Source organism: Trichomonas vaginalis, chromosome V (assembly GCF_026262505.1).
Source record: "Trichomonas vaginalis G3 chromosome V, whole genome shotgun sequence".
NCBI classification, from domain to species: domain Eukaryota; phylum Parabasalia; order Trichomonadida; family Trichomonadidae; genus Trichomonas; species Trichomonas vaginalis.
In genome coordinates this window covers 21,830,753-21,854,239 of record NC_067207.1, presented here as the reverse complement: position 1 = coordinate 21,854,239, position 23,487 = coordinate 21,830,753, and the positions used below count along the sequence as shown (strand labels likewise).

Below are 23,487 nucleotides of genomic sequence, written 5' to 3'. Positions count from 1 at the left end.
AAGAAGTTAAATGACCTGGTGACACATGGTGACCCCCCCTCATTTATTCAAAAATTCTGTAATTTCATTACTGAGGTATGCTGAATTGGAGCTCGGGACTTTCAATCCGTCCGAAACCATGCATAAACTGTCATATAAGGCGGCATGTAATCTTTACTCTGTCCCGTCGTTTGTGTATATCCTGAAACATTATGTGTATGATTACCTGAACCCTGTGTATCGTTCCAGTAACAATTAATAGCAAATTTAACGTCATCTTTAACATCATATCCTTTACCTTTTGTCATTCCTGACCAATCCCAATATCTATGCTTATGCCATCCTGCTTCGGTTGTGTTTAAATTAACGTAATGACTATGAGCAGGTAAATTTTCACCCGTAATTGTTTTACTTCCACCGGTTTGTTTTGATGAGTTTGTACAATATAAAAAACGATCGGTTATCTGCTGCCATGTACCAAATCCAAATAATGTTGATGGATTTGTTGAATTCATTGATGTATATATTGAACCAATGGGGTAAATCATCTCAAACATTGTATTTAATTTAGTATTAACCCATTCCTTATCTGCTTTCTTCTTTAACTCAGTATTAACCCATTCCTTATCTGCTTTCTTCTCTAATTTAGTATTCACCCATTCCTTATCTGCTTTCTTCTCTAATTTAGTATTCACCCATTCCTTATCTGCTTTCTTCTTTAACTCAGTATTAACCCATTCCTTATCTGCTTTCTTCTTTAACTCAGTATTAACCCATTCCTTATCTGCTTTCTTCTTTAATCCATTATGAATATTGAATTTATTATATAATATTGAAATCGTGTAAGAAGTTAAAATTGGTATTGTCATCAATATTAACATATTATTTTTGAAAATTGCTTTTTTAACATCTTGAAATTTTGTGATTTCAGACCAATTTTTTCCATCACTACTGATATTTACTAAATCACCACATCCAAAAGCAATGAAATACCCATCAATATAAAATAAATTAGTAAATCTATAATTTCGAGTAAATTTTGGAGTGAATGAATAAACCAATTCCCAACTTGGTGTTTTCTCTGGATCCTGTGAAAAATCTTGTGATAAATAAATATGTCTGTTATAACTTACAGGATATGAATACACCATACTACCTGAAACAAGAACACAAACATTTGAAGCATAACATAAAGCTTCAATGTCTCCATCAGCTTGAAAAATTTGTTCAAAACGACCAAATGGTATTGAATATGATCTATAAATTTTATCATTTTGTAGGATAAAACACATGTTGTTAATGTAATACCATTTACTTGTATAATCAATTTTCAAATCTGATGACATCATACTAAACATATAATAATTTATCCCATCCTCACTAATGAAAATTTGATTGACTTCATAAATTAGTACCCATTTATTATTAACACATCTAATAGGATTATTTGGATATTTAAATTTAACATCTTGATTTAAATTACATTTGAACCATTGGATACAATCGAATGAATAACAAGGGCAAAAATCATCTCCAACCGTTATCATTCCCATAAATTTGCCGTTATTATATTCAACATAAAAAATTCTTGGATTAATGATTGGCTCTCGTGTATCAGGATTCAAAACGGATGGAGTAAATGATTCATAGTTTTTAAAATCATTTGTTTTAAAATAATAAAGCACTCCGCCTGTATAAAATAAATACATGGTCACTCCATCGAAACATAACCATTCAATATCTTCAAATGTTTTATCTGATGATTTCATAAAATTTAAAAATGGTGGGGTAAAATAGACCTCCGATTGTTTTATTTCTTCATTAACAAATGATATATCAGCTTTCTTTGCTAACTCAGTATCAACGTATTCCTTATCTGCCTTCTTATTTAACTCATCGTTAACATAAGTTTTATCCGCTTTAAGGTCTAAACATCCTGAAACCCACCCTGTATTGGCTTTAGTTTCTAAAATCTTCGATGTCCGTTCATGGTACCATTCAACCCTTTTTATAATTTCATTGTCTTTTTCATCCACATATTCCTTATATGCCTTCTTCACTAACGCACTAGCCACATATGCTAACTCATCGTCAACATATTCCTTATCTGCCTTCTTCATTATGTCATTTAGGAAACCTTTTATGAATTCCTCATTTAAATTAAATCTTCCAATCTTCAAAACTTTAGGAAATGCATTTAATGCGTAATATCTCTGTTCTTCTGGTGGAATTGATGTTATATCATCCGTTATACCTTTAATTTTTGAATTCATAAATAAAATTTCTTTTATATTTGATATCACCGCACCACCTTTGCAAACGAATTCAAAATGGTCATTTTTCAATACTATCTCCAAATCTCCATATTTCAACCTTTGCGTTTGTTCTGCCGTCTTTGAATTATATGCATATGTGGCGTATGTAATGGTCTGTGGTTGCTGTTGTTTAATCATTTATTACGATTTAAAAATAAATATTTAATCCGTTATCTCATCAGCTATTTTTTCTATTTGAAATTGCCATAATATTTCATTCATGAATTCTAAATCACAATCAAATAGGTCAGTTATTCTAAATTTAATATTTGATAAATCTTTTGAATGAAGAATAAATGAATTCCCGGATAATTGAAATGGATATGATAAAGAAAATATGTTTAAGTTGATGGATAAAATGTTTTGTATTGATGGGTAAGAGTTAGGGTCTAATGTTTGATGTGAAAATCTCATTGGGGTATTAACTTTATCACATTTGATTAAAATGAAATTGGAACCAGTGTCAGAATACAAAACATCCCCAGCATCTTTTTCAAAATTTAATATCCCCAACAATGAACGAAGACGAGGAGTACAAAATTTAATTTTCAGCGGAAATTTAATAAGGTTATTTATTTCATCAAGTTCAAAAAGTTTATCGGGTTTTGATTTAAAATTTTCTTCATACCATACGATAAATGATTCATTTAAATAACTTAAAATTGTGTTAATATCCCCCCTCACTATCACATTATTTATATACATATCATACGTTTTTTCATGGTCATCTTTAATAAATGATATATAATCCGAAGGGTCTAAAAGAATGGGATTAAATTTACCACTCACAGAAACGAGAGTAACATTATAAATTCCACTAACTGTTAAATTTAATTCACAGTTATTATTCGAAATAATATTGATAATTGACATTTTTTATTACGATTAAAAATATGGTAAAGCGTTATTTTCCAGTGATAAATAAAACTAGAATAAGATTACCTCAAGAATTCATAAATTCAACGAATAAGAAATTCATTCATGTTATAAATTTTAGTGTTTTCAGAAAATATGAGTCGATGTCATATTCATCATCAGGTTATATTTCACTTCATTCAAATTTAGTTCAATCAAACCCATATAATGACCATTTCATAAGATTTTCAGATGGTATTAAAAATGTAATTGATAGATTAAAATATGAACAGATTGACAATATCGAATTTTTGGAATTTTGGTTTAAATATCCCGATGGAAAAAAGATTGAAGTTAAAGATAAAGCAGATACTATAACAAAAACAATTACAATGACTGATCCGGATAGTGGGGAACAAAAAGAAATAAAACAAACGATAGAAACTGGTGAAAGGTCAATTATTATGATTATGATTCAAAGGATTATTATTCGATAATGTTAATGCTTGAATATTAAATAGCCTTAACAAAGAATTTTTCAAGTGATATTTTATATTCATCAACTATTTTATTATAAATATCATTATATGTTAAATGAAGTTCAGTTGTTGTTCCGTTCTTTGATATCTTAATTGTGCTAATATCCTTTATAGGATTTATTTTTGCAACTGTTCCGCAGCATGAAACCTCATCATCTATGAAAAATTGAATCTTCACGTCTGAATCTTGAACATCACAAAGAATGGCGATAATGTGAATTAATGATTCATAAGGTAAAATAATTAAACCGGATTGGTCAATTAAATTTATTATTGAATCATAATTATCAGTTATGATATCGCGATATATTTTCATTAATTCAGAATTAATGTCTATTTTATATGGGTTATCAAGTGGTGCTGGGTATGTTGGATAAGTGGGAATTTCAACAGGTTCTTTACCTGGTTCAGCTAAAATGATTGGGTCTCCATCTTCTTTATTTTGCTCCTCCTTTTTCGGTAAGTCACGAGTTAATAAATTTGGTTGAGTTGCTGACCTTGTTAATTCAGGACTAACATTAACTTTAACATTTTGAATAATTCGTGATTTATCATCATTTACATTATAACCAACCGTAATCTCTGCTTTTGCGTTTGTGTTCTTTTGACTTGTGAAACGTCTTCTCATTTATAATTGAAAAAAAAGAAAAATATATTTAAAGTTTTATTTAGTTGTTACGGTAATATCCCAAGGTTCATCCTTGTTTGCTTATACTTTCTTTGTAACTGCACCAATTATGTTATTGATAATGGTTTGAGTTTCTTCCAGTCTTATTTTATCATTTACAATATCTTTAATCATTTCATTACATGCATTCTTAAAACCATCCGATTTTTCTAATTTACGTCTATCACTTTCTTTAATTAAATCAAAGTTATAACCTTGTTGAGAATAAAGTGGTTTCTTTATCAATTCCTTGAACGCTTCTGAAAGTGAAGATGAAGAAATTCTTGCCACTTGAATTGGTTTAAATTCTGCTTTCATTGCTTCTTTCTGTTCATTGAACACTGGATCGAATAAAGCAACTTTAAAGAATTTCTTAGCTGGAATTTCAGGTCTCAAATTTGCATATTGACCATCAAACTGATTAACATATCGTGGTAATCCATCCGGTCCCTCTTCAATAGCGTTTAATTCTTCATTGAAATAAGAATATGGATTATGACGGTATGAAGAATTGGTCCATCACTGTCTCCGTATTGTTTAACAGCTTTTCCATTTTCATCAAATTGCAAGGATAACGTTCATTATATGCTTTACGTTTAGGATAATCCGTCATTGTTAATTTATACCCATTTATGACTTTAATATTTCCTTGACCATCAGTAACAAAGACTTCATTTATTCCATCAGGCTTTCCATTTGGTCCTGTAATGTCTGCTTCATGTGCTTCCCAATTTGGTCCATGACGTTTGGCATATGCTTGAGCTTCTGGTAATGTTAAAACGTTTCTCATTTGTTTAACATCCTTTTGAAGACCGGCAACAATGTGGACTAATTCTTTCATTCCGTCTGGAACTTTCATAGTTCTATTATATGCACCCTTTTTGTTTGTTCCTTGTTTTAATGGAACCTGTAGAAGATTTGCAATTTCTGTCATGTTTAATTATAAATAAAAAATAAAAATTAATTATAAAAAGTTATTCGAATTTAATGGAACCTTTATTTAAATCAACTATTATTTTTCCATGTTCTCCTAATTGTTGATATTGTGTGTAAAGTTCATTAATGCTCATTGGTAAATTCACTTGATAAAGCATAACGTTCAACTGTTGACGACTAAAACCACTGAAAATGAAAAGTGGACAGGTTTGATTTAATGTTTGTGCTTAATGCTTTAAAGTATTGAACAGCCATAAAGAATGAACACTGAATGTGTCGACATTGAGTTAATAATTGATTAAAATATGATTTCTCATTAGTTATTAGTTTTGATTTCACGGCATCATCTAGAAAAATTAGTGAATGCAAAAATTCTTTATCAAAATTTGAAATAGAAAGTGTTTCAAATAATTCATCCCGTTGTTTATCAATAATTTTATCCTCTAATCCTTGCTTCTTGATTGTATTATATAACTCTTTATACATTAAAAAGTTTTTAAATAATCTTCTGCTTCTTCTTGTGATAAATAAATAATTGGAATTTTTATTAAATGCTTTAAGATTCAAATGTATCATCTGAAGGTGAACCTGAACGGTTGATATAAATTAACACATGAATGGGTGAAGTGTTAGCAATAATGATAATTTGTTTTAATATCGTTAATGTTTTACCTTTATTTTGTTTACCAATTGCTGCAGTGATTGAATTTAAGTAACATTCAGAATATGGAATTTTCATTAATTTTTCCTTAGATAGAGCATTTCTATTATCACTCAATGCTTCATTAATCATATCATCTACGTATGTATTATATACTCCTGCTAATTCTTCATAAGGGGTGGATGAATTTAAATCCATTTAATCAAAAATAAATTTATAATTTTAAACATTTCTATTCATCAATATTTCATCATATGAACTTCTATACTGTGGTGGTGTACCTGTTGGATGATATTTCAAACCTTCATCCGGTGTCCATGTCCAATATGTAGTCCTAGTAAACCAAACCTGAGGAGGATTTGTCACCTTTGAACAGTAAGTGTCATTTTCACCCTGAATGATTGGATAAGCTTTCACTTGTACTGTAACTTGTGAGTTGAAAGTTTCTAATCCATCAAAGAATATACCCGCTCCATCACGTTGAACTGGAATAGTGCATAAGAATGAAGTTTGGTCTTTCCATGTTCTAGCTAATGGCGTGCCATCATCATTCAGTGGTCTAGTTAATGAGTCCTCGTATTCTTCTGTGCATTCATTCACTCCATCTAAATCAGAAGCTTGAAGCATACGTGTAAAGAATATGTCCCACTGTGGTCATCGCTTGATCGGGGAAGTTTCTGGAATCTATAGTGACCTGGAGACCTCGAAGCATTGGATTTTCTAAAACCGTTCTTTGCATTGCATTCTTCGGAAATGTTAACACAACATCTGTAACATTATGAAGAGCGTATGAGAAATCAGAACTGATACCTTCAGGAGTGATGCAACCTCCATTTAGTGAACGAACGTCAATATGTTGAGCTGGAATCATGAATGGATCTTCCTTACTGAATAAACGTGGTATTGCTTTAATTGATTCTTCAATTAAACCGTATCCTGGTGTAATGCATTTATCCTCTAAAACTTCCATCTTTGTGCATGAAATAATAACGTCTTCAACTGTTGCGTCAGCAGATGTAGCGGCTAAGCTTGTAATTAATTTTGCAGGAAGTCCGATTTGTTGGAATTTGCGATCGTATTTATAAACATGATTCATAATCTTTTCATAATTTTCATCAGTTATCTTTTCATAAACGTAATTTTGTAAATCAGCAACTCTTAACGGGTCAACCTGCAAAATACCAAAGTATCCCTGAAAACATAATATTTCAAAATGATTTCACCAAATGATTTGGATAATCATCGAACGCCTGAAATGCTAACAAATCATTTACCGGAATAATCATATCAAAAGTGACATCAACTTCTTCATTTGCTTTCTTGAAAACTTCTGAAGGGTCAATATATTTACCACATACTGAGTTATCATATTTTTGAACATTATTATATAACGAATGAACAAACTTTTTAACTTTCCTTTCTGATTTTGGTTTATATGTTGCAAATGCGAAAGATTCACGGGCGCAATCCATCTGAAGATAACCGGCATCACCTCTTTCGGTTTCTACTTCTAATTGTTTAAAGCTTTGATTTGATGATTTATAACCAACGAATAAACGCATGCATTTAAAAGCGGCATCACATGTGAAAGCTTTATTTGAAACTAGAGTTGCTTTAACTTTGCGTTTAATATATGTGTCACCTAATTGTTCACATCATGAGCCGGATTTGTAATTCTTAAATGAGTTTGTTTATCATCAAAATATGGAGTATCAGAGTCATAGCATGAACTTTCAAGTTCTCTATAATATCTTCTACCGTCATTCTTTGCGAATATTTCATTTATCTTTTCGAATGAATGAAATACATTTCCATTAATGGTTTAGTGTTTGGCACCAAATAGTTAGTCGTCATTTATGATGAAATAAAAAAATCAAAATTAAAAGATGAAAATGAATTTTTAATTTTAATGAAATAATCAACTATGGCTGCAGGATTCTTTAAAAAGTTATGGGATAAAGTAAAAAGAGGAGCGCATAAAGTTTGGGAAACAATGAAGAAGGAGCAAATTGGATATTTAAGAATAAAGAAGCAATTAGTGACGTTGCAGAACAAATAGCACCTAATGTTCCGGTAAGGGAAGTATTAAATAAAGGAGATAAAGTTTATCGTCGACTACAACCGATATTGAGATAAAAATAATATTTATTTTTCCACTACTTTCCTCCTATTTTATTAAGTATTCCTTCAGCAATTCCACCAACTGCGTTACCTGCTTGTGCTCCCATCGCTGGATTACCTGCTTTAGCACCTAATACTCCACCTATGATAGTTCCTGCCGTTTTCGCTACTGGTGCCAAAAAGTTTGCAATGGGTTTAATTAATTTTTGATGAACCCAACTTGCAGCTTTCTTAATTCCTTCCCATAACTTTTTAAAGAATCCTGCAGCCATTTCTGATTTAATATTAATTAAAAAATATATTTCATCACTTATATTCTAATTTTTATTTAATGATAAATGAAACCGATTTTAAAAATAAATGAAACAGAGGAGGAAGAAATAATGAAAGTGAAGATGTTCAAAATAAAATAAACATTGTTAAACCCATTACTGAAACAAAAATTTTTTCATCTGTTGAAGAATTTAATGACTATTATGCTAATAATAAAAAATTATTTGAAGAATTGACAACATGTAAATTGAATAAAATGTTTAAAGTTGATGGATTCAAAATTTCAAAAATAAAAGGTGTTGTTAGTTTGAAATCTATTCCTCAATCAAGAATCACCGCATTAATGAAAATTGATGATTTAACAAAAAGAATAGAAATTATTGAAGAAAGAATGAATCAAATAATTGATATCATAAATCATGACTCGTTGAGCCCGGGTCCTTAAAGTCCAGGACTTAAAGTTCAAGGCACAAAGTGCCCAGGACTTAAAGTCCATCACTGAGTTCAAGGTTATATTCATCAAATATTTCATTATTAAATGCAACTTCTGCTAGTTTATTTATTTTTTCAATACGATCATTTGAAAGTCTATCGTTTAATTTTTTCTGAAGTTTTTCATTTTCTAGTTCTGAAACTTTATTTGGATGATATGTAAATTCATTAAATTCTTTTTCCTCAGTTTTGATCATTAATTTACAAAGAACTTTTGTGGTTGGAATTCGTTTAAACCATTTATCATTAATATTTGTTATAAATTCAATATCTGGAATTAATTCCCAAATTTTTGCATTTTCAATTAATTTATTATCAAATGCAAAAGCAATGGGTTTAATATTAAACTTACCTTTATAATATAAACTTTCTACATAATCATCGAAATAAACATCAACTTGTTTAACATTTTCAAGAATTGGTGAAAGAGCATTCATTAATTGATTGACGGTTACGAATCTTGATCCACTCATTTTCTTACGAATTAAAAAAATAAATTATTCATAAATGTCAGAAGAAAATATTTAAATAAATTATTTAAATTTTTTACTCTATTCAAGAATTTTATTTTTGATATAACTCATTGAATTCAAAATTTTTTAAATAAATTGACACCATATTTGGAATCTATGCAAAAATATTCTTTTTATTAATGATAATATAGGAATTGTAGGAATAAAAACTTTTTATAAATTATTCATAAATTTTTAAAATCTGCTATTCAGAAGTATGTTCAAAAATCATTCAATTATGTGAGATTCTTACGATTACAAAAAAGGTCACACAACCCGCACTCATATACTACTTAGCCTTTATAATTTATTTTTTTCAAAAAATTATAGTTTTAGTAGGAGGTGAGGAAAAACTAAGGGATAATTAAAAAAAAAAAAAAAAAAAAAAAAAAAAAAAAAAAAAAGGTAATGGGGCTTCCAGGCACTTCGTGCCCTCTAGCCCTGAAGATGTTTAGTATAACTTTGTCCGGACAAGTAAGGGTCTATCGTCGCTACAGGAAAAGTTACGGGCCGTTCCAAGGAAGTATACTTGAGAAGACTTTCCCCCTTATAGAATGAGATAGGACGGTTATTTTACAAAACTGACAACACTTTGACCGAGTAGTTTTTTGTGCTGAACAAAAAGTCTCATATAAACATCTGTCAAAAGCCGCTTTTTAACTTCACTTAAAATGCCACGTAGTACGTAAGAATATACGTAAGAGGAAGAGAGCATTGAAACATCCAATAGTAAAACTGACACCACAACAACAGTTGCAACAACAAATTATGAATGACCCCACTATGTTGCAACAAATGTCAAGCAATCCTATGCTTTTAAACCGAGTTGTTGGTGCACAGAGTGGAGGTTTAAGAGCGGCACTTTAGCGAAAATGGCAGGCTATGGTGGAGCTGCAGACGGAACAGCCTAAACCTCAAAGTCAAATGAATTTGAGTTCACTCAAAATCAAATAACAGATGTCAAAAAGTCAAACATAGACATACAGAAGCAAATAAGTGAAACGAAAAGAAACTAGAATATGACAGACAACAAAGAAACTCAATGAGTTAAACGTAGAGAAAAGAAGAAAGAAGAACAACTGAAAGAACTAAGTACAGAGGAATATGCGAAAAAAGTGTCAGAAAAAGCAACAGAAGTAGCAAAAATGGAACAAGATGTCATAAATTTGAAAAACCATAACTACTCAATATAAAATACTGAAAGATGAAGAAATAAAACAAAAAGCCCTGAAGACATATATGGATAGCGATGAGTATAAAAAGAAGTTTGAAGCAAATGTAAAGGCAGAAAACTTTTACAGTTGCAAAACCAAACCGTACAGTATGAAAACTTAGCAAGAAGTAAAAAATAACGACGCGGCTATGCAAAAGGCAATGAAAAGCGCAGAATATATAAAAGAACAATGACTGGTTAGATGCCCAAGCCAACGCTAAAGCAGCCCAACTCATAGGGTCAATAAGCAAAAATACAAGCGGATGAAGATAGTTCAAATGAAGCTTTAACGAATGCTGACTCTTAAGAACGCCTTCGAAGCTCTTCATAGTAAGGTTGAAAACAAGTGAACGACTTCTCATCTGGAAAGAAACTGAAGTCTGAAGGTTTCGACAACGAGTTAAGAGAAGTAGCACAAAATATGACGAAAATAACAGATGCAGCAACGAGACAGGCAGTTCAAAGTGCCTATGACGCCGTAGAGCACTGTTGTGAAAAGTCAAGAAAAAGAGTTACAACGACCAAAAACAGACCTAGTAAATGCTTTCTTAAAAACGAAAAGTCAGTAGGACATTACGCTGCAGATGGAACATATTGCCAGCTGGTGGACTTATATACCCAAACCTCCAAGAGAAGCACCTGCACCAGGACTACCTAACACATTTACATCGTCACATGGACATAGACACAGGCATGCACACAACAACAACCAAAACCAACACAACAACCAACACAACAACCAGCACGCAACCACCTCCACAACCAGCACAACAACCAGCACAAACAGAGCAAGGACATAAAAGAAGTAGAGAACAAGGAAACCAAGAATTCTTAAAAATGCTTAAGGAAGAGTATGGTTACCCAGATACTCTTGACTTTAGTGACAGATATAAAGAAGCTATTAGAAAGTTCAAGGAAGGAAATACTGACCCGAACCTATTTAGCTTTATGGCTCAGCACCAAATGGGATATAATTTCAAACCTGGAAAATACAAGCTCGCTAAGGGATATGATTTAATAGCATATCATCCAAATGACATGACTGAATTTACTCCAAGATATTTGGTGTCAGAGCTAAATGATAATTCAACTCTCTTCATGAAACGCGTAAAAAATAGAGACGGAACGAAAAAAGAAAGGTTTATGAGTCCGGATGACTTAGATAGGGAACTTTTTAAAAACGGTCTCGGAATATATGAAATGCCAGCAGATGAGGTACAAGAAACTCCACAGGAAGAAATAGTTCAGATACAACCAGACATGGAAGAAATAGTTCAGCAACAACAGCTAGAAGAGCCTGAAGGAAACGAACAAGTCACTCCTTTGGAAACTAACCTCACAGAACTAGATGAAGATTTGGAACAGCCGAAAAATCTTGACCCTCAACAAGAGTATGCGGAGAATATGGAATATTTCCAAGAGTCTAAAAAAAATTCGGCTGACATAGTAGAAGAATATCGAAAAATGTTTGCCGACATACAAAAGACTCCAACATCAGATGAAAATATCCAGCATAGAATGGAAGAACTGAAAAAAATGTACACAAATACAACAACCCTTTTTACTTACGAGCATTTAACGTTCAATCTTCGGATGAACTCGGTGAAGATAAAAGGTTAAATTTCAAGAAAACATATAGAAATGAAACATTGTTTAAAGTTCATTCAGAACCTAACCAAGATGGAAACAAACCTACTTTTGTTTCTGCAGACGATGGAACTACAATGAGATGGGGTCATAAAGCTAACCCGGATAGGTGGTTCATAACTTACAACCACAATTCCAAGAAGTTGTAGACGCAATGGAAGTCAATGGTGAACCAGATATAGCTGGTATTTTCAGCGCGGCTTTAATGCCATTGAAAGATATGAAAGATGCAGATATTTTGAACCAGTATGAAATGAACATGGCTGATGGAAATATAACACCTGACGTTCTAGAACATTTATCTCAAAGAACTACACAGAACCATAGAGATGGTATATTTGGTGAAGAGTTTAGAAAGAAAGTTAGGGAGGGAGAAGGAAGAGAAACCTATTGTACATGACCTTGCAAATGAAAGTTTACAAAATGTCATAAAAACTTACTTTGCAGACAATGAAATGAGAAGGGATGAATATTTAAGAAAACTCAAATGGACAGTACCAAATGAAATGTTAGTATTGAAAAACATGTTCCTTGACAAAATAAAACCAACTACAGAAATAAACGACGCAAGACTGAAAGATTGGGTAAAAGCTTTCCCATTCACAAAAGATATTGTTGGTAACATGGAAAGAAAACCAGAATGGCTACAAAAAACATATATTTGGAAACGAGCATATTCCATATGGACAGGCACTGTTTGAAGAGCTTGAACCAGAAACTCAGGAAAGAGTCATGCAAACAATACGCGAAGACTCAAATACAGACTATGACAAACTCTTTCTAGGATATAGGTTACCTGAGATGGGCGACCAGAGCCAAAAGGCAAAAAGGACATGGGAAATTTGCAACATACTAGATGAACATAATGCAAAGATGCAACAACTTCAAGCAGAGGGCAATGAAGGAAAAAAGAAGAGTTAAAAACTCAGTCAGGAAGAAAGTAAAGCTTGGTCCACGTGGGTTCTATTATGACATATAAATCCAACTATTCTATATTTTTACTCATATGAAATGTACGCCGCTCAGAATATAACGCCAACAGTTTTGGATGCTATGAATGGAAATGTTTCCGAATGGTATAACGAATGCGACAATGCCATTAGAAGGTCAGAAATAGTTCCTGGAACTTACGAATATACAACTGCTGTTTCTTATGGAAACGTAGGTGAGTTTGGAGAAGGTTCTTCAACAACAGTAGATATTGCTTGCGACAGGTTTCATATTATTTCTATTGACAACTCATTCTTATACGTGGAACAAGACATTGAAATAAAACCTTCTGCCAAGTTGTCTGACAAGAAAGGTTGCAATGGAATTTTCTATGTCGGATACCAATATGCTCCAGAAGTTTTCATGGGATTAAGATATATTTCTAACTCTGACTTAGTTCAAACAGTAACATGGGCAAACTATGAATGGTTCGCTTTGAGAAACTCAGTACAACCACAAGCTAGAGAACAAACAGACCAGTATGCCACCATTGAGAAAATAAGAAGACTTGACCCTAACGTTCCAGGAGTTTATGTTAACCTTTCTGGACAAACTGCAGCAGCAGTAACCAAAGTAAAACTGAAACTTAGAGTTCCTTTGTCATCTTTCCTCATCTTCAGGTTTTTAAGATACTTGCCAAACTGGGCAGGAAAAATTTCTATCGAACTTACTCCAAGCAAAAATAACTTAGTCATTGCACCAACACAAGACCCATTCACTCTTACAGACGTAAAGGGAGCAAATCAAACGTCATTCGCCGAATTTTGCAAAGACAAAGTTGACTTAGACTTTGGTTTCTCAAACCTCAACACTGAAGTAAACTACTACTTCAATGCTGCTGGAACTGCTTGGGACCCAGTTAAGTTCACATGCGAAAAAGTTTGAATGCAAGAGAATAGAAAGCAGACTTGCAGTCTATATGTTGGACCCAGATATTTCAAATGCTTTAGCTGCCAAATATATTGCAGTTCCACTTATGTTCCCTATACACCAAATATCTGTCAAAGACTTTGCAGGTGAAGTTGGAAACCAAAGTGCTGACCAGGTGCAAGAACAGATATTGCTTTGACAACTGCAATGAAACATGCAGATACTATTTGTACTGTTCAGACGAACTATAAATGACTATTCTTGTTTCTACAACCCTGGTATTAAATACCATATAAACATAGATGCAAATACTATCCAAGAGAAGAATATTCTACAGTTGAGGATATGAGGTCATACAACTTGACATTAGATGCTATGAACTTTAACAACAACTTCACAACAACCATTAACCCTGAAATGCAAAGTTCTATTATGCCATATGTGAAAGTATGGACCCATACAGGAGCTCAAAACACTCAATATACAAATGGAGACCGTTCAAACTTTTGGCTTGGCATTCCATTTGCTGACTCAGAAGACTTTATGGTGGTATTTCAACTGTTGGTACAGTTCAAATACAATATACTGGTGACAGAGACGGTCCAGATGAATTGAAAGCAAAGAAGTTTACAAAACCAATAGCACTTTTCACGGAAGATGCTCTTTTGAAGATTCGTTCGATGAAACCTGCTGGGGCTCCTCAGATTGGCATAACGACAGCTTCCATCGAGCAGATTTTGCAGCAGGCAGTCAGTAAGTTGTTCTTGAACTGACTTCTCTCCGTCAAATATTGACAGTACGCCAGTTTTGACATAAAATTGTAAGATAAACTTTCCTTTAGAAATATCGGTCAGTTTTGTTGTTATATTTTTGTCTGCTTCAAGAACTTTCACCATTTCAGTTATACCAACTTTCTTGCTTTATGGAAATATTTTGGTTCAGCAAATATTGCTATTCTATAACATTTACCATTGTTTGTATAAAGAACTATTCTGTCAATGTATTTGTATTGTTTGTGTGTGTAAACTTTTTCTGCTTCAATTCGAAGAGATACTCGAATACGTCCATCTTTTTATTCTTAGTAAAATGTCATTTCCGAAAAATAGAAGCGTAAGTGTTTCAAAAGGTTTAATGGCGGTGGCAGATGTGAAGTTAAATTCACCAACTCAAACAAACAGTCAAAGTGTTGTTGTCAATGTCAAAGAAAGAGATGTTGAAGTGGGGAAACCATACGAAGACGAAGATGGATAACAATAGTTCCTGTAAAAGAACAACCAACATACCCTGAAGTTAGCAGAGACTTAAGTTCTGTTGCAGATATTCGAAACGACTACCAACAACTTAAAGACAAACTTAAAACTCAGGAGAAGATTTGTCAGCTTTAGGTATAATGTTAAACTTGGTCGAACACAACCCTGTAAAAGTGAACTCATATGTTCATCGCACCTCATGAAGTTTTGAAAGAACTATTGAAACTTTTGACAGAGGCAGACGATATAAACATCAAAGAAATAGAACCCGACATTGCTTGCTGTGGTGTTTCATACAATGTCATTGACAAGATATACGTTATGGAAAGGAGGTGAAACGTTGAACTTAAAATATAGTTTCCCAGACGTCATAAAATATTTGACGACCACAACATTTCATTAAAATTTAGTTGCTAAGTAAATGGCAGAAGATATAATGGTTTATACTATTACGACTAAAAACCCTGAGTCATATAATTCTATAACAACAAACTTACAAAGTCCTCAAGGACGATATTGTAAACTAACCTTAAACACAATGACGACTAAAGCCTGTTTTGCTCTTTTGACACCAGAAGATTTTATTGTTGTGAATGGTAAAAAATACTTCTTTGAAGATACTTACTCAGATATACCCCCCAACAGGTTTTGTTGACTTATTTAATACTTTAAGGACGGATGTAACATGTGCTGCAACTAGAGCAGGTTTCATTATGTTTGGATGTCCGACTGAGTTTAGTATAAACGATATGAGCTATAATACAAAACTTATATCTGGTTTTTACTACCAACAGTTTCCTATAACAGGAAAAGGTGTCATACAAGGTTTGTCTGTTCCATTGACTTTAAGTACACCTATTTTATATATTGTTTCAAACTTAGGTTCAAAGTGCTATTCGAATGTCGACAGAAAACTACTATGACCAAAAGATACTCATGCGTATAAACAACACTTTCTCTGCTGGTTTGCCTATTGTTCATTCGAATGCAGAGTTTCAGCTTTAGTAAACTCAAACACTTTAGCAAACATAAACTAACCTTAGTTGACGCAAACTTTGTTCCTGTAAACTTTTATGTCCTATGTATTTGTCAATGACGGCAGAAAGTTTTCGAATTGGAAGATGCAACTGGTGAAAGTATTGTATTACAAGAACAACTTCAACAACAAATAGCTCAAGAACAACAAATGGAACAAATGCAACAACAAAGTCAAGAATAAAAAAAATATTTTTTTTATTTTTATAAAAATGTACAGAATAGATGTTTCAGATTTTTATGACTTCCAAGCGTTCAGAAATATGTGTCCATTTAGAGACTATAACAAAGCAGTCGAGAATTTGAAACGTTTAGTCATTTATGTTGACTCTGCCCCAGAATGTTATGTCATGAAAGAATGGGATGTTGTCTTTAACAAACCAAGAGCGACAATAGTTTCAGAACAAGAATGTAGACAAAAACTTAAGAAAATAAAAGTCGTACAAGTTGGCATGAAGATGTTAGATGCTTGGGATATCTTATTGTCAAAGTTAGAAGATTTTTCAGTTCGAGGTATAAAGTTCTATACACCATCTCCAAACTTCTATTCTATCTTCACTGGATATAAATACGAACAAGTAGAATGGAAAGAAAATGTTATAGAAGCTTGGTTAGACCATGTCAAAGAAATTATATGCAATGGAAACGAAAGAGTCTATGAGTATATCTTATGTTGGTTTGCAAACATCTTACAACATCCAAGTGCTAAAAATGAAACTGCTCTCATTATAATTGGAAAACAAGGAACAGGTAAGAACACATTCTTTACAGATATCTTATGCAAACTGTTAGAAGGTTATTCGAACCCTAATATGACAAACTTAGAAAACATCTGTGGCAAGTTTAACTCCTCAATAGAGAATATGAAACTTATAGTTTGCAATGAACTTCAAAGTATAGATACAACAAAAGTTTTGAACTCAGATGCTTTGAAGAGTCTTATAACAGACAAAGTTGGAGTTGTTGAAAGAAAGTATAAAGACCAAAGAGTTTGTGAAAATGTTGCAAACTTCATTATGGTTTCAAACAACGCTGTTCCGATGAAGTTAGAAAGTTCTGACAGAAGATATGTAGTTGTCAGAACGTCAGATTCTCATATGCAAGATACAGAATATTTTGACGACTTAGCAGAAACTTTGACACCTAACTTTTACAACCACTTGTTCTCATATTTTATGACATTAGATATTTCAAAGTTCAATCCAAGACAAATTCCACATACCGAAGAAAGACAAACATTGTTAGAAGCAAACAAGAGTGTATATGAACTGTTTATAGATGAGACTAACTTTGAGTGTTTAGATGAAAGGTCTTTGTACGACTCGTATAAACAATATTGTCAAGAGTATGGTTATATGACAGCGTCTAAACGTACATTCTTGGCAAATGTCAAAAGTCTTTTAGATGTTCAGAACGGCGTATATACAAAGAAAAATTTTTCTGAGTAAATTTTATAAAAAATATATATTTTTATTTTATTTGAAATGTACGCTGAGTTTGTTGGAAAAGACCTAGATAACGAAAATAGATATGCGCTATTCTGGTTAGATTGTCCTTATGAAATGTATGAAAAAAAGGCTTTATATGAAGAATATAGAAAATATTGTCATGAAAACGATATAAGACTAAGCTCTAGAGAAAAATTCTATGCTGGTATAAAACATCTTTTCGAAGTTCGGAATGGCAAATATAGAAAGAAATAATTTTTATGAGTAAATTTTAAAAAAAATATTTTTTTATCCGATAGAAAAGATGACGAAATATATTTCAGTCAACAAGTATATGTCAGGAGTTAAAGAAGAACTAGACCCATTCGCTTATTTGAATGTTTACTTCTACAATTTTGAAAAGTCTACATTTGACAAAGTTTGGAACATCGAACCCGTTAAGTTTGCTATTGTGACTAAAAATGGTGCGAAATTTGAAGACTTAGACATAGAAGGTTCGTTAGCAGTCAAAGAAAGTTTTGACAGAAGGTTTTCAAACCTTAAAGAAGGCAAAGCATACAAACTTGTTATACCTTATGAACCAAAGAAAGCAGACGACTATGAATATTATGAGTCTAAGATAGTTGAAGTTCAAGGTAAATTGGGTAAAAAGATTTTAGAGTCTAAGCCAGTGTTTGCTCCTAAAGAGGAAGAGAACATTGACATTGACCCAGAAATGTTCTAAAAATAAAATTTTATTTTTACATGTCAAATTTCTTTTTCTCTGGCTCTGGTTCAGGTTCAGGTTCTTTCTTCTCTTCTACTTTTTTCTCTTTCTTTCCTTTCTTCTTCTTCTTCTCTGGTGGAGTTATGTCAAATTTCTCAGAACCATATTTATGTAAAAGTTCTTTGTCCTTTAATAGCTCTTCTATTCTGTTTCCTATTTCATCTTCAAGAACAGCGCATGTGTCTTCTTTGCATTCTAAGAACTTTTGTTGGACTTCATCTTTCCAATCGGCGTCATCTCTGTCAACAAGTCTGTCATTGACAAACTTAAAGACTTCTCTGCCTAATGTTTTATGGTTCTTGTCATATTCCCAGAAACAGAACTTTAGAACAAATTCACCTTTCTTGTTTACACTATGTAAGATTTTATGGTCGACAGATGTTTTGCTGTCAAAAAGTTTGTCTCGAATATAGATAGCGAAATCGCTAGACATTTTCAAAAAGATAAAAATTTTAATTTTTCTAAAAATATGTTAGAAAAAAAGTTTGCTGACATTGACAAAAAATTTGAGAATGTTTTGAAGAAGAACAAGAGGAAGTTAGAAAATGCTCAGATAAAACCCATACATGACAAGTTCTTATTTGCTCAGAATGGTATAACAGGTCTAATTGCACCACCTGGGTCGGGTAAGACTTTCACTTATCTTAAAATGGCTGCACAACAACAAGAACTAGATGAGAAGAACCCATTCTATGAGTTAGTTGTTATTTGTAGTACTTCTGGTCAATTCGACCAAACCGTCAATTCGTTCAAAGATATTATAAAGAAGTCTAAGTTAGTATGTATAAAAGATACTGAGTTGTTAGATTGGATAAAGAAGTACCAAAGAAGAGTTTTGAAGTACAATGCTATAAATGAGTATATAAATTCTAAGTTTAAAGACCCAAATGAGGAAATGCAGAGAATATTAGAGAAGAAACACTTCAGAAACAAACAGAAAGAGATAGAATACATTTCGAAGAAATTGCAATCTTACGATTGGAAGACTTACCCTCATAGGTGTCTTCTTATCTTAGATGACTTTGCTTCTCATCCTTTGTTAAAGAACAGAGAACAAGACATGTGTCGAATTCTTAAGAAACTTAGGCACTTTAACATCTCAGTTGTCATTTGTGTACAGACAGCAAAGAGTTTAAGTAAGGATGTTAAAAGAATACTTACTGATATCATACTTTTCCCTGGATTGTCCGAAGACGATTTCATGGAACTTATGAAAGAGTCCATGGCAGGTAAGTTTGACAGACATGAACTATGGGAGAAGTACAAAGTCATACAAGACCCTCATACTTCTTTCAGAATTCACATCTACGCGAACAAAGTTCAAATTGTAAAAAGTCAAGCTTGAAAAATGTAAGTGTTTGGTCTTAGTCTGTTGTGGTGCTGCAGCTTTCGGTTCTTCTGGCTTTGGAAGACATTCAGGAAGAGGAACGTGAGACATTCGTTTGTGTCCTGTCGGATGGAAGAGTTCTTCCAGTTGTCAAGAAATTTTTTTCCTGTCGGAAGGAAAAACTTTTTCTGTCGGAAGGAAAAACTTTTTCTGAAGTTCGACCAAAAAGTTCTCAATTTTCGAAAATTTGAATGGTTTACGGACGGACAACAGAAAAAATTTTTCCTGTTGTCAGGAAATTTTTTTCCAGTTGTCAGGAAATTTTTTTCTTGTTGGAAGGAAGGACTCGGAATGCCAGAAGGAAGGACTCGGAATGTCGGAAGGAAGGACTCGGAATGCCAGAAGGATTTGACAAGACAATTTACCTTATAGAGCTACCTGAGCCATCTTTGGTGTCAAGCTTGAAAAATAAACGCTTTACATGTATTTTTCAGCAACTTCGTCAAATAATTTTATAGCACTATCTATCTCATCTACTTCAAACGTTTCTTTACCTTTCGTGGGAGCACCATACATTTTCTCAAACTTTTCAAGTAGTTCTGTTTCAGCAGCTCTCATATCATTTACAAACACAACCTTAACTCTATTGACTGTACTGTCATATCTTTTAGTTATATTATATGTTCTTCCTATCTTATATCTCTTTGTATTGAAGTCCTTCGGTTTCTGAACGATGTAAAGTAAGCCTTCACTGCAACGTTCCGTATCGAACGAACCATATGTTATGAAATTATATCCAACAACCGGGTCAATCCAGAACAAAACTAGTGGTATAAGACTTTTGTCGATGAGATATGCTGTAGTTCCATGAAATCTTACCGATATCAAAAGCTCAGGATTTCTTGTCAAAATTTTCTGAGATGAAGCATTTCTAACCCAGTCCTTTGCTCTCTTTCCGGATGGAGATAAAATGTCTGACAAAGAATATTTTTTGTATTTCTTTGAGTATCTTACGTTTAAATCACCTATTCTAACCACCTTGGTGTCATTGTCTATCTTTTTAACTGTTTCAAACTCAGTGTTTAACATTTGCTGTTCTTACATACAAAATAAAAAAAAATATTTTAAAAAAACTAGCGTTATTTTATTTTTTCTATCTTGTATAAAAGATATGATTTCATAGAGTTTTTTTACGATTTTCATGTGTTTTAGGCGTTCCTCGGTTTTCCGCGGGTCGCAATTTTTTACGATTTTCGTACGGAATCTCTATCCTCGGTTTTCCGAGGGTAGCAAACATATGAGGAAATTCATGAAATTTCATACGGAATTCAGCAAAAATAATGTTTATGTTAGAATGTTAGATCTAACATGTTTTCTAACATGTTTTCTAACATGGTCTAAAACACACAAAACTCATGAAATTTCATACGGAATTCAATAAAAATAATGTTTATGTTAGAATGTTAGATCTAACATGTTTTCTAACATGTTTTCTAACATAACTATTTACAAGCGTTTTACATGGTATATGTTGCGATGGTTCATGACTCTAAACAATTTCGTGGCTTCAATTTCTTCTTTTAGTACATCGAATGTTTTAACGATACCGAAAGTTTCTTTATACTTCTTCTTGACGTCAGATAGAAGGAAATCGTCAGCTGTTGGATAGTTTTTGTTTAGAAATGTCAACATGTCCATTTTATCTTCTGCTGGTTTCTCTGCTTCTTTCTTTAAATCTGCATAGTCGTTTCGCATACGTTCTATCTCTTTGACGGAGTAGTTATATTTCCTCATTGCTGCTTTACATTTTGAACATTGTGGGTTCATTTTAGCATTGTACATTGAAATCTTACCTGCTAGTATGACTAAGGCGTCAATTGCTCTCTTTAACTCAAAAGTTGCGGGTTTTATCTGTTCATTCCATATCTTACCTCTTCTATCTTTATCTCTTATCTGCCATACACATTTTGCAACTAACGAAACAAAGTTGTCGTAGGTCTTAAACTCCCCAGATTTGTATATGTCAGAGATGTTCTTATATACCATATCGCAATCTTTGTCCATGACTTTGTGGTTGCAATGAAATCCAAGAAACTCATAGTTAACCTTTCGTATGAACTTCTTTATTTCTACTGAGTCAGTTGCTTTGACTTCTATTTCGTCAAATTCTGGAATAGTAAGCTTTTGTTGTTGGATTTCAGGAAGTTTAGGTAGATGGTCAATAATGTCCTGCATTTCATAAAGATACTGTTCATTTGTTTCATCTTTCGCAGTGCAATCTAAATCTCCTTGGAGAAGTTCTTGCTTTATCTTCTGGATTTCTGTTTCGAAAGTATATGAAGAAGGAATGAAGCTTTTCATCTCTACTAACATTGAAGTTGGGTTCATGACTAACGAGTTTGGTGCTGTTGTTGCTAACATGTTCTTACAATAAAAATAAAAAATATTTTTTTAAAAAAACCAACTTTATTTTTTATTTCGGGAAAATTCATGAAAATTCAAGAGTTTTAGACCATGTTAGAAAACGTGTTAGAAAACATGTTAGAACTAACATTCTAACATAAATTATATTTTTGGTGTAAATTTCATGAAAATTCAAGAGTTTTAGACCATGTTAGAAAACGTGTTAGAAAACATGTTAGAACTAACATTCTAACATAAACATTATTTTTGGTGTAAATTTCATGAAAATTCAAGAGTTTTAGACCATGTTAGAAAACGTGTTAGAAAACATGTTAGAACTAACATTCTAACATAAATTATATTTTTGGTGTAAATTTCATGAAAATTCAAGAGTTTTAGACCATGTTAGAAAACGTGTTAGAAAACATGTTAGAACTAACATTCTAACATAAACATTATTTTTGGTGTAAATTTCATGATTTTCGAGAGTTTTAGACCATGTTAGAAAACGTGTTAGAAAACATGTTAGAACTAACATTCTAACATAAATTATATTTTTGGTGTAAATTTCATGAAAATTCAAGAGTTTTAGACCATGTTAGAAAACGTGTTAGATCTAACATTCTAACATAAACATTATTTTTGGTGTAAAATTCATGATTTTCGAGAGTTTTAGACCATGTTAGAAAACGTGTTAGAAAACATGTTAGATCTAACATTCTAACATAAACATTATTTTTGTCGAAAAAAAATGGTTCATTTACTCACAATATTTTTGTACAAAACGACCCCAAACTTTTAACTTCTTTTCTGCAGCTTCTAATGTTATCTTAGCGAGTTCATATTCTCTAAATTCTCTCTTTAAATCTTCTTGTTCCCATTGGTCTAGTTCGTATGGAGAATCTCTATAACCAGAACATATCTCACGTTCATGTTCTATTTGTTTTTCATGCATTTTTCTAACTTCTTCTTCGAACAAAGGTTTTGCATTCTCTACTGTATCTTCAAGTTCTTCTTCATCTAATTTCTCATGAACTTTCTTGTCTATGGAGTCCATAATTTTTCCAACTGCTATACAATATTTTGGAGAAGCCCACATTGCTATATAGTTTACGAGTCTTGGGTCTACATACATTCCTCTAACCTGTTTGATTTCATCCGGAATTCCTGCATTAACATTGTATAAAA

The 23,487-nt window shown here is 32.4% G+C and overlaps 9 protein-coding genes and 1 pseudogene across 10 annotated transcripts, besides 2 other annotated features; 3 read left to right on the top strand and 7 right to left on the bottom strand.

The window, feature by feature from the left end:
- Window positions 1–6,024: part of a mobile genetic element that runs on past the window's edge.
- On the bottom strand, window positions 118–1,328 carry TVAGG3_0380470 (keratin-associated protein family; the record flags this gene model as incomplete). The annotated part of the gene is made up of 1 exon (XM_001287492.1): window positions 118–1,328. A coding segment is annotated over one exon (1,211 nt), but the record flags the coding sequence as incomplete, so codon positions are not given.
- TVAGG3_0380460 (uncharacterized protein) lies at window positions 1,446–2,432 on the bottom strand (the record flags this gene model as incomplete). Its single annotated transcript, XM_051232081.1, has 1 exon — window positions 1,446–2,432. A coding segment is annotated over one exon (987 nt), but the record flags the coding sequence as incomplete, so codon positions are not given.
- A 2,084-nt stretch (window positions 6,025–8,108) lies between the features above and the next one.
- Window positions 8,109–8,345, bottom strand: TVAGG3_0380440 (N-acetylmuramoyl-l-alanine amidase family; the record flags this gene model as incomplete). Its single annotated transcript, XM_001330560.2, has 1 exon — window positions 8,109–8,345. The coding sequence occupies one exon, from the start codon at window positions 8,343–8,345 to the stop codon at window positions 8,109–8,111; it is 237 nt and encodes a 78-aa protein (XP_001330596.2).
- Window positions 8,346–9,724: 1,379 nt separating this feature from the next.
- Window positions 9,725–23,487: part of a mobile genetic element that runs on past the window's edge.
- Window positions 11,401–12,466, top strand: TVAGG3_0380430 (annotated as a pseudogene). Its single transcript has one exon. A coding segment is annotated over exon 1 (1,066 nt).
- On the top strand, window positions 18,138–18,527 carry TVAGG3_0380420 (protein of unknown function, DUF4108 family; the record flags this gene model as incomplete). The annotated part of the gene is made up of 1 exon (XM_051232080.1): window positions 18,138–18,527. The coding sequence occupies one exon, from the start codon at window positions 18,138–18,140 to the stop codon at window positions 18,525–18,527; it is 390 nt and encodes a 129-aa protein (XP_051101810.1).
- TVAGG3_0380410 (uncharacterized protein) lies at window positions 18,544–19,002 on the bottom strand (the record flags this gene model as incomplete). Its single annotated transcript, XM_051232079.1, has 1 exon — window positions 18,544–19,002. The coding sequence occupies one exon, from the start codon at window positions 19,000–19,002 to the stop codon at window positions 18,544–18,546; it is 459 nt and encodes a 152-aa protein (XP_051101809.1).
- On the top strand, window positions 19,465–19,914 carry TVAGG3_0380400 (protein of unknown function, DUF4106 family; the record flags this gene model as incomplete). The annotated part of the gene is made up of 1 exon (XM_051232078.1): window positions 19,465–19,914. The coding sequence occupies one exon, from the start codon at window positions 19,465–19,467 to the stop codon at window positions 19,912–19,914; it is 450 nt and encodes a 149-aa protein (XP_051101808.1).
- Window positions 20,374–20,985, bottom strand: TVAGG3_0380390 (organellar and viral DNA polymerase type B; the record flags this gene model as incomplete). Its single annotated transcript, XM_051232077.1, has 1 exon — window positions 20,374–20,985. One exon carries the CDS (start codon window positions 20,983–20,985, stop codon window positions 20,374–20,376), a length of 612 nt encoding a protein of 203 aa, XP_051101807.1.
- TVAGG3_0380380 (organellar and viral DNA polymerase type B) lies at window positions 21,403–22,317 on the bottom strand (the record flags this gene model as incomplete). The annotated part of the gene is made up of 1 exon (XM_051232076.1): window positions 21,403–22,317. One exon carries the CDS (start codon window positions 22,315–22,317, stop codon window positions 21,403–21,405), a length of 915 nt encoding a protein of 304 aa, XP_051101806.1.
- On the bottom strand, window positions 23,060–23,434 carry TVAGG3_0380370 (uncharacterized protein; the record flags this gene model as incomplete). Its single annotated transcript, XM_051232075.1, has 1 exon — window positions 23,060–23,434. One exon carries the CDS (start codon window positions 23,432–23,434, stop codon window positions 23,060–23,062), a length of 375 nt encoding a protein of 124 aa, XP_051101805.1.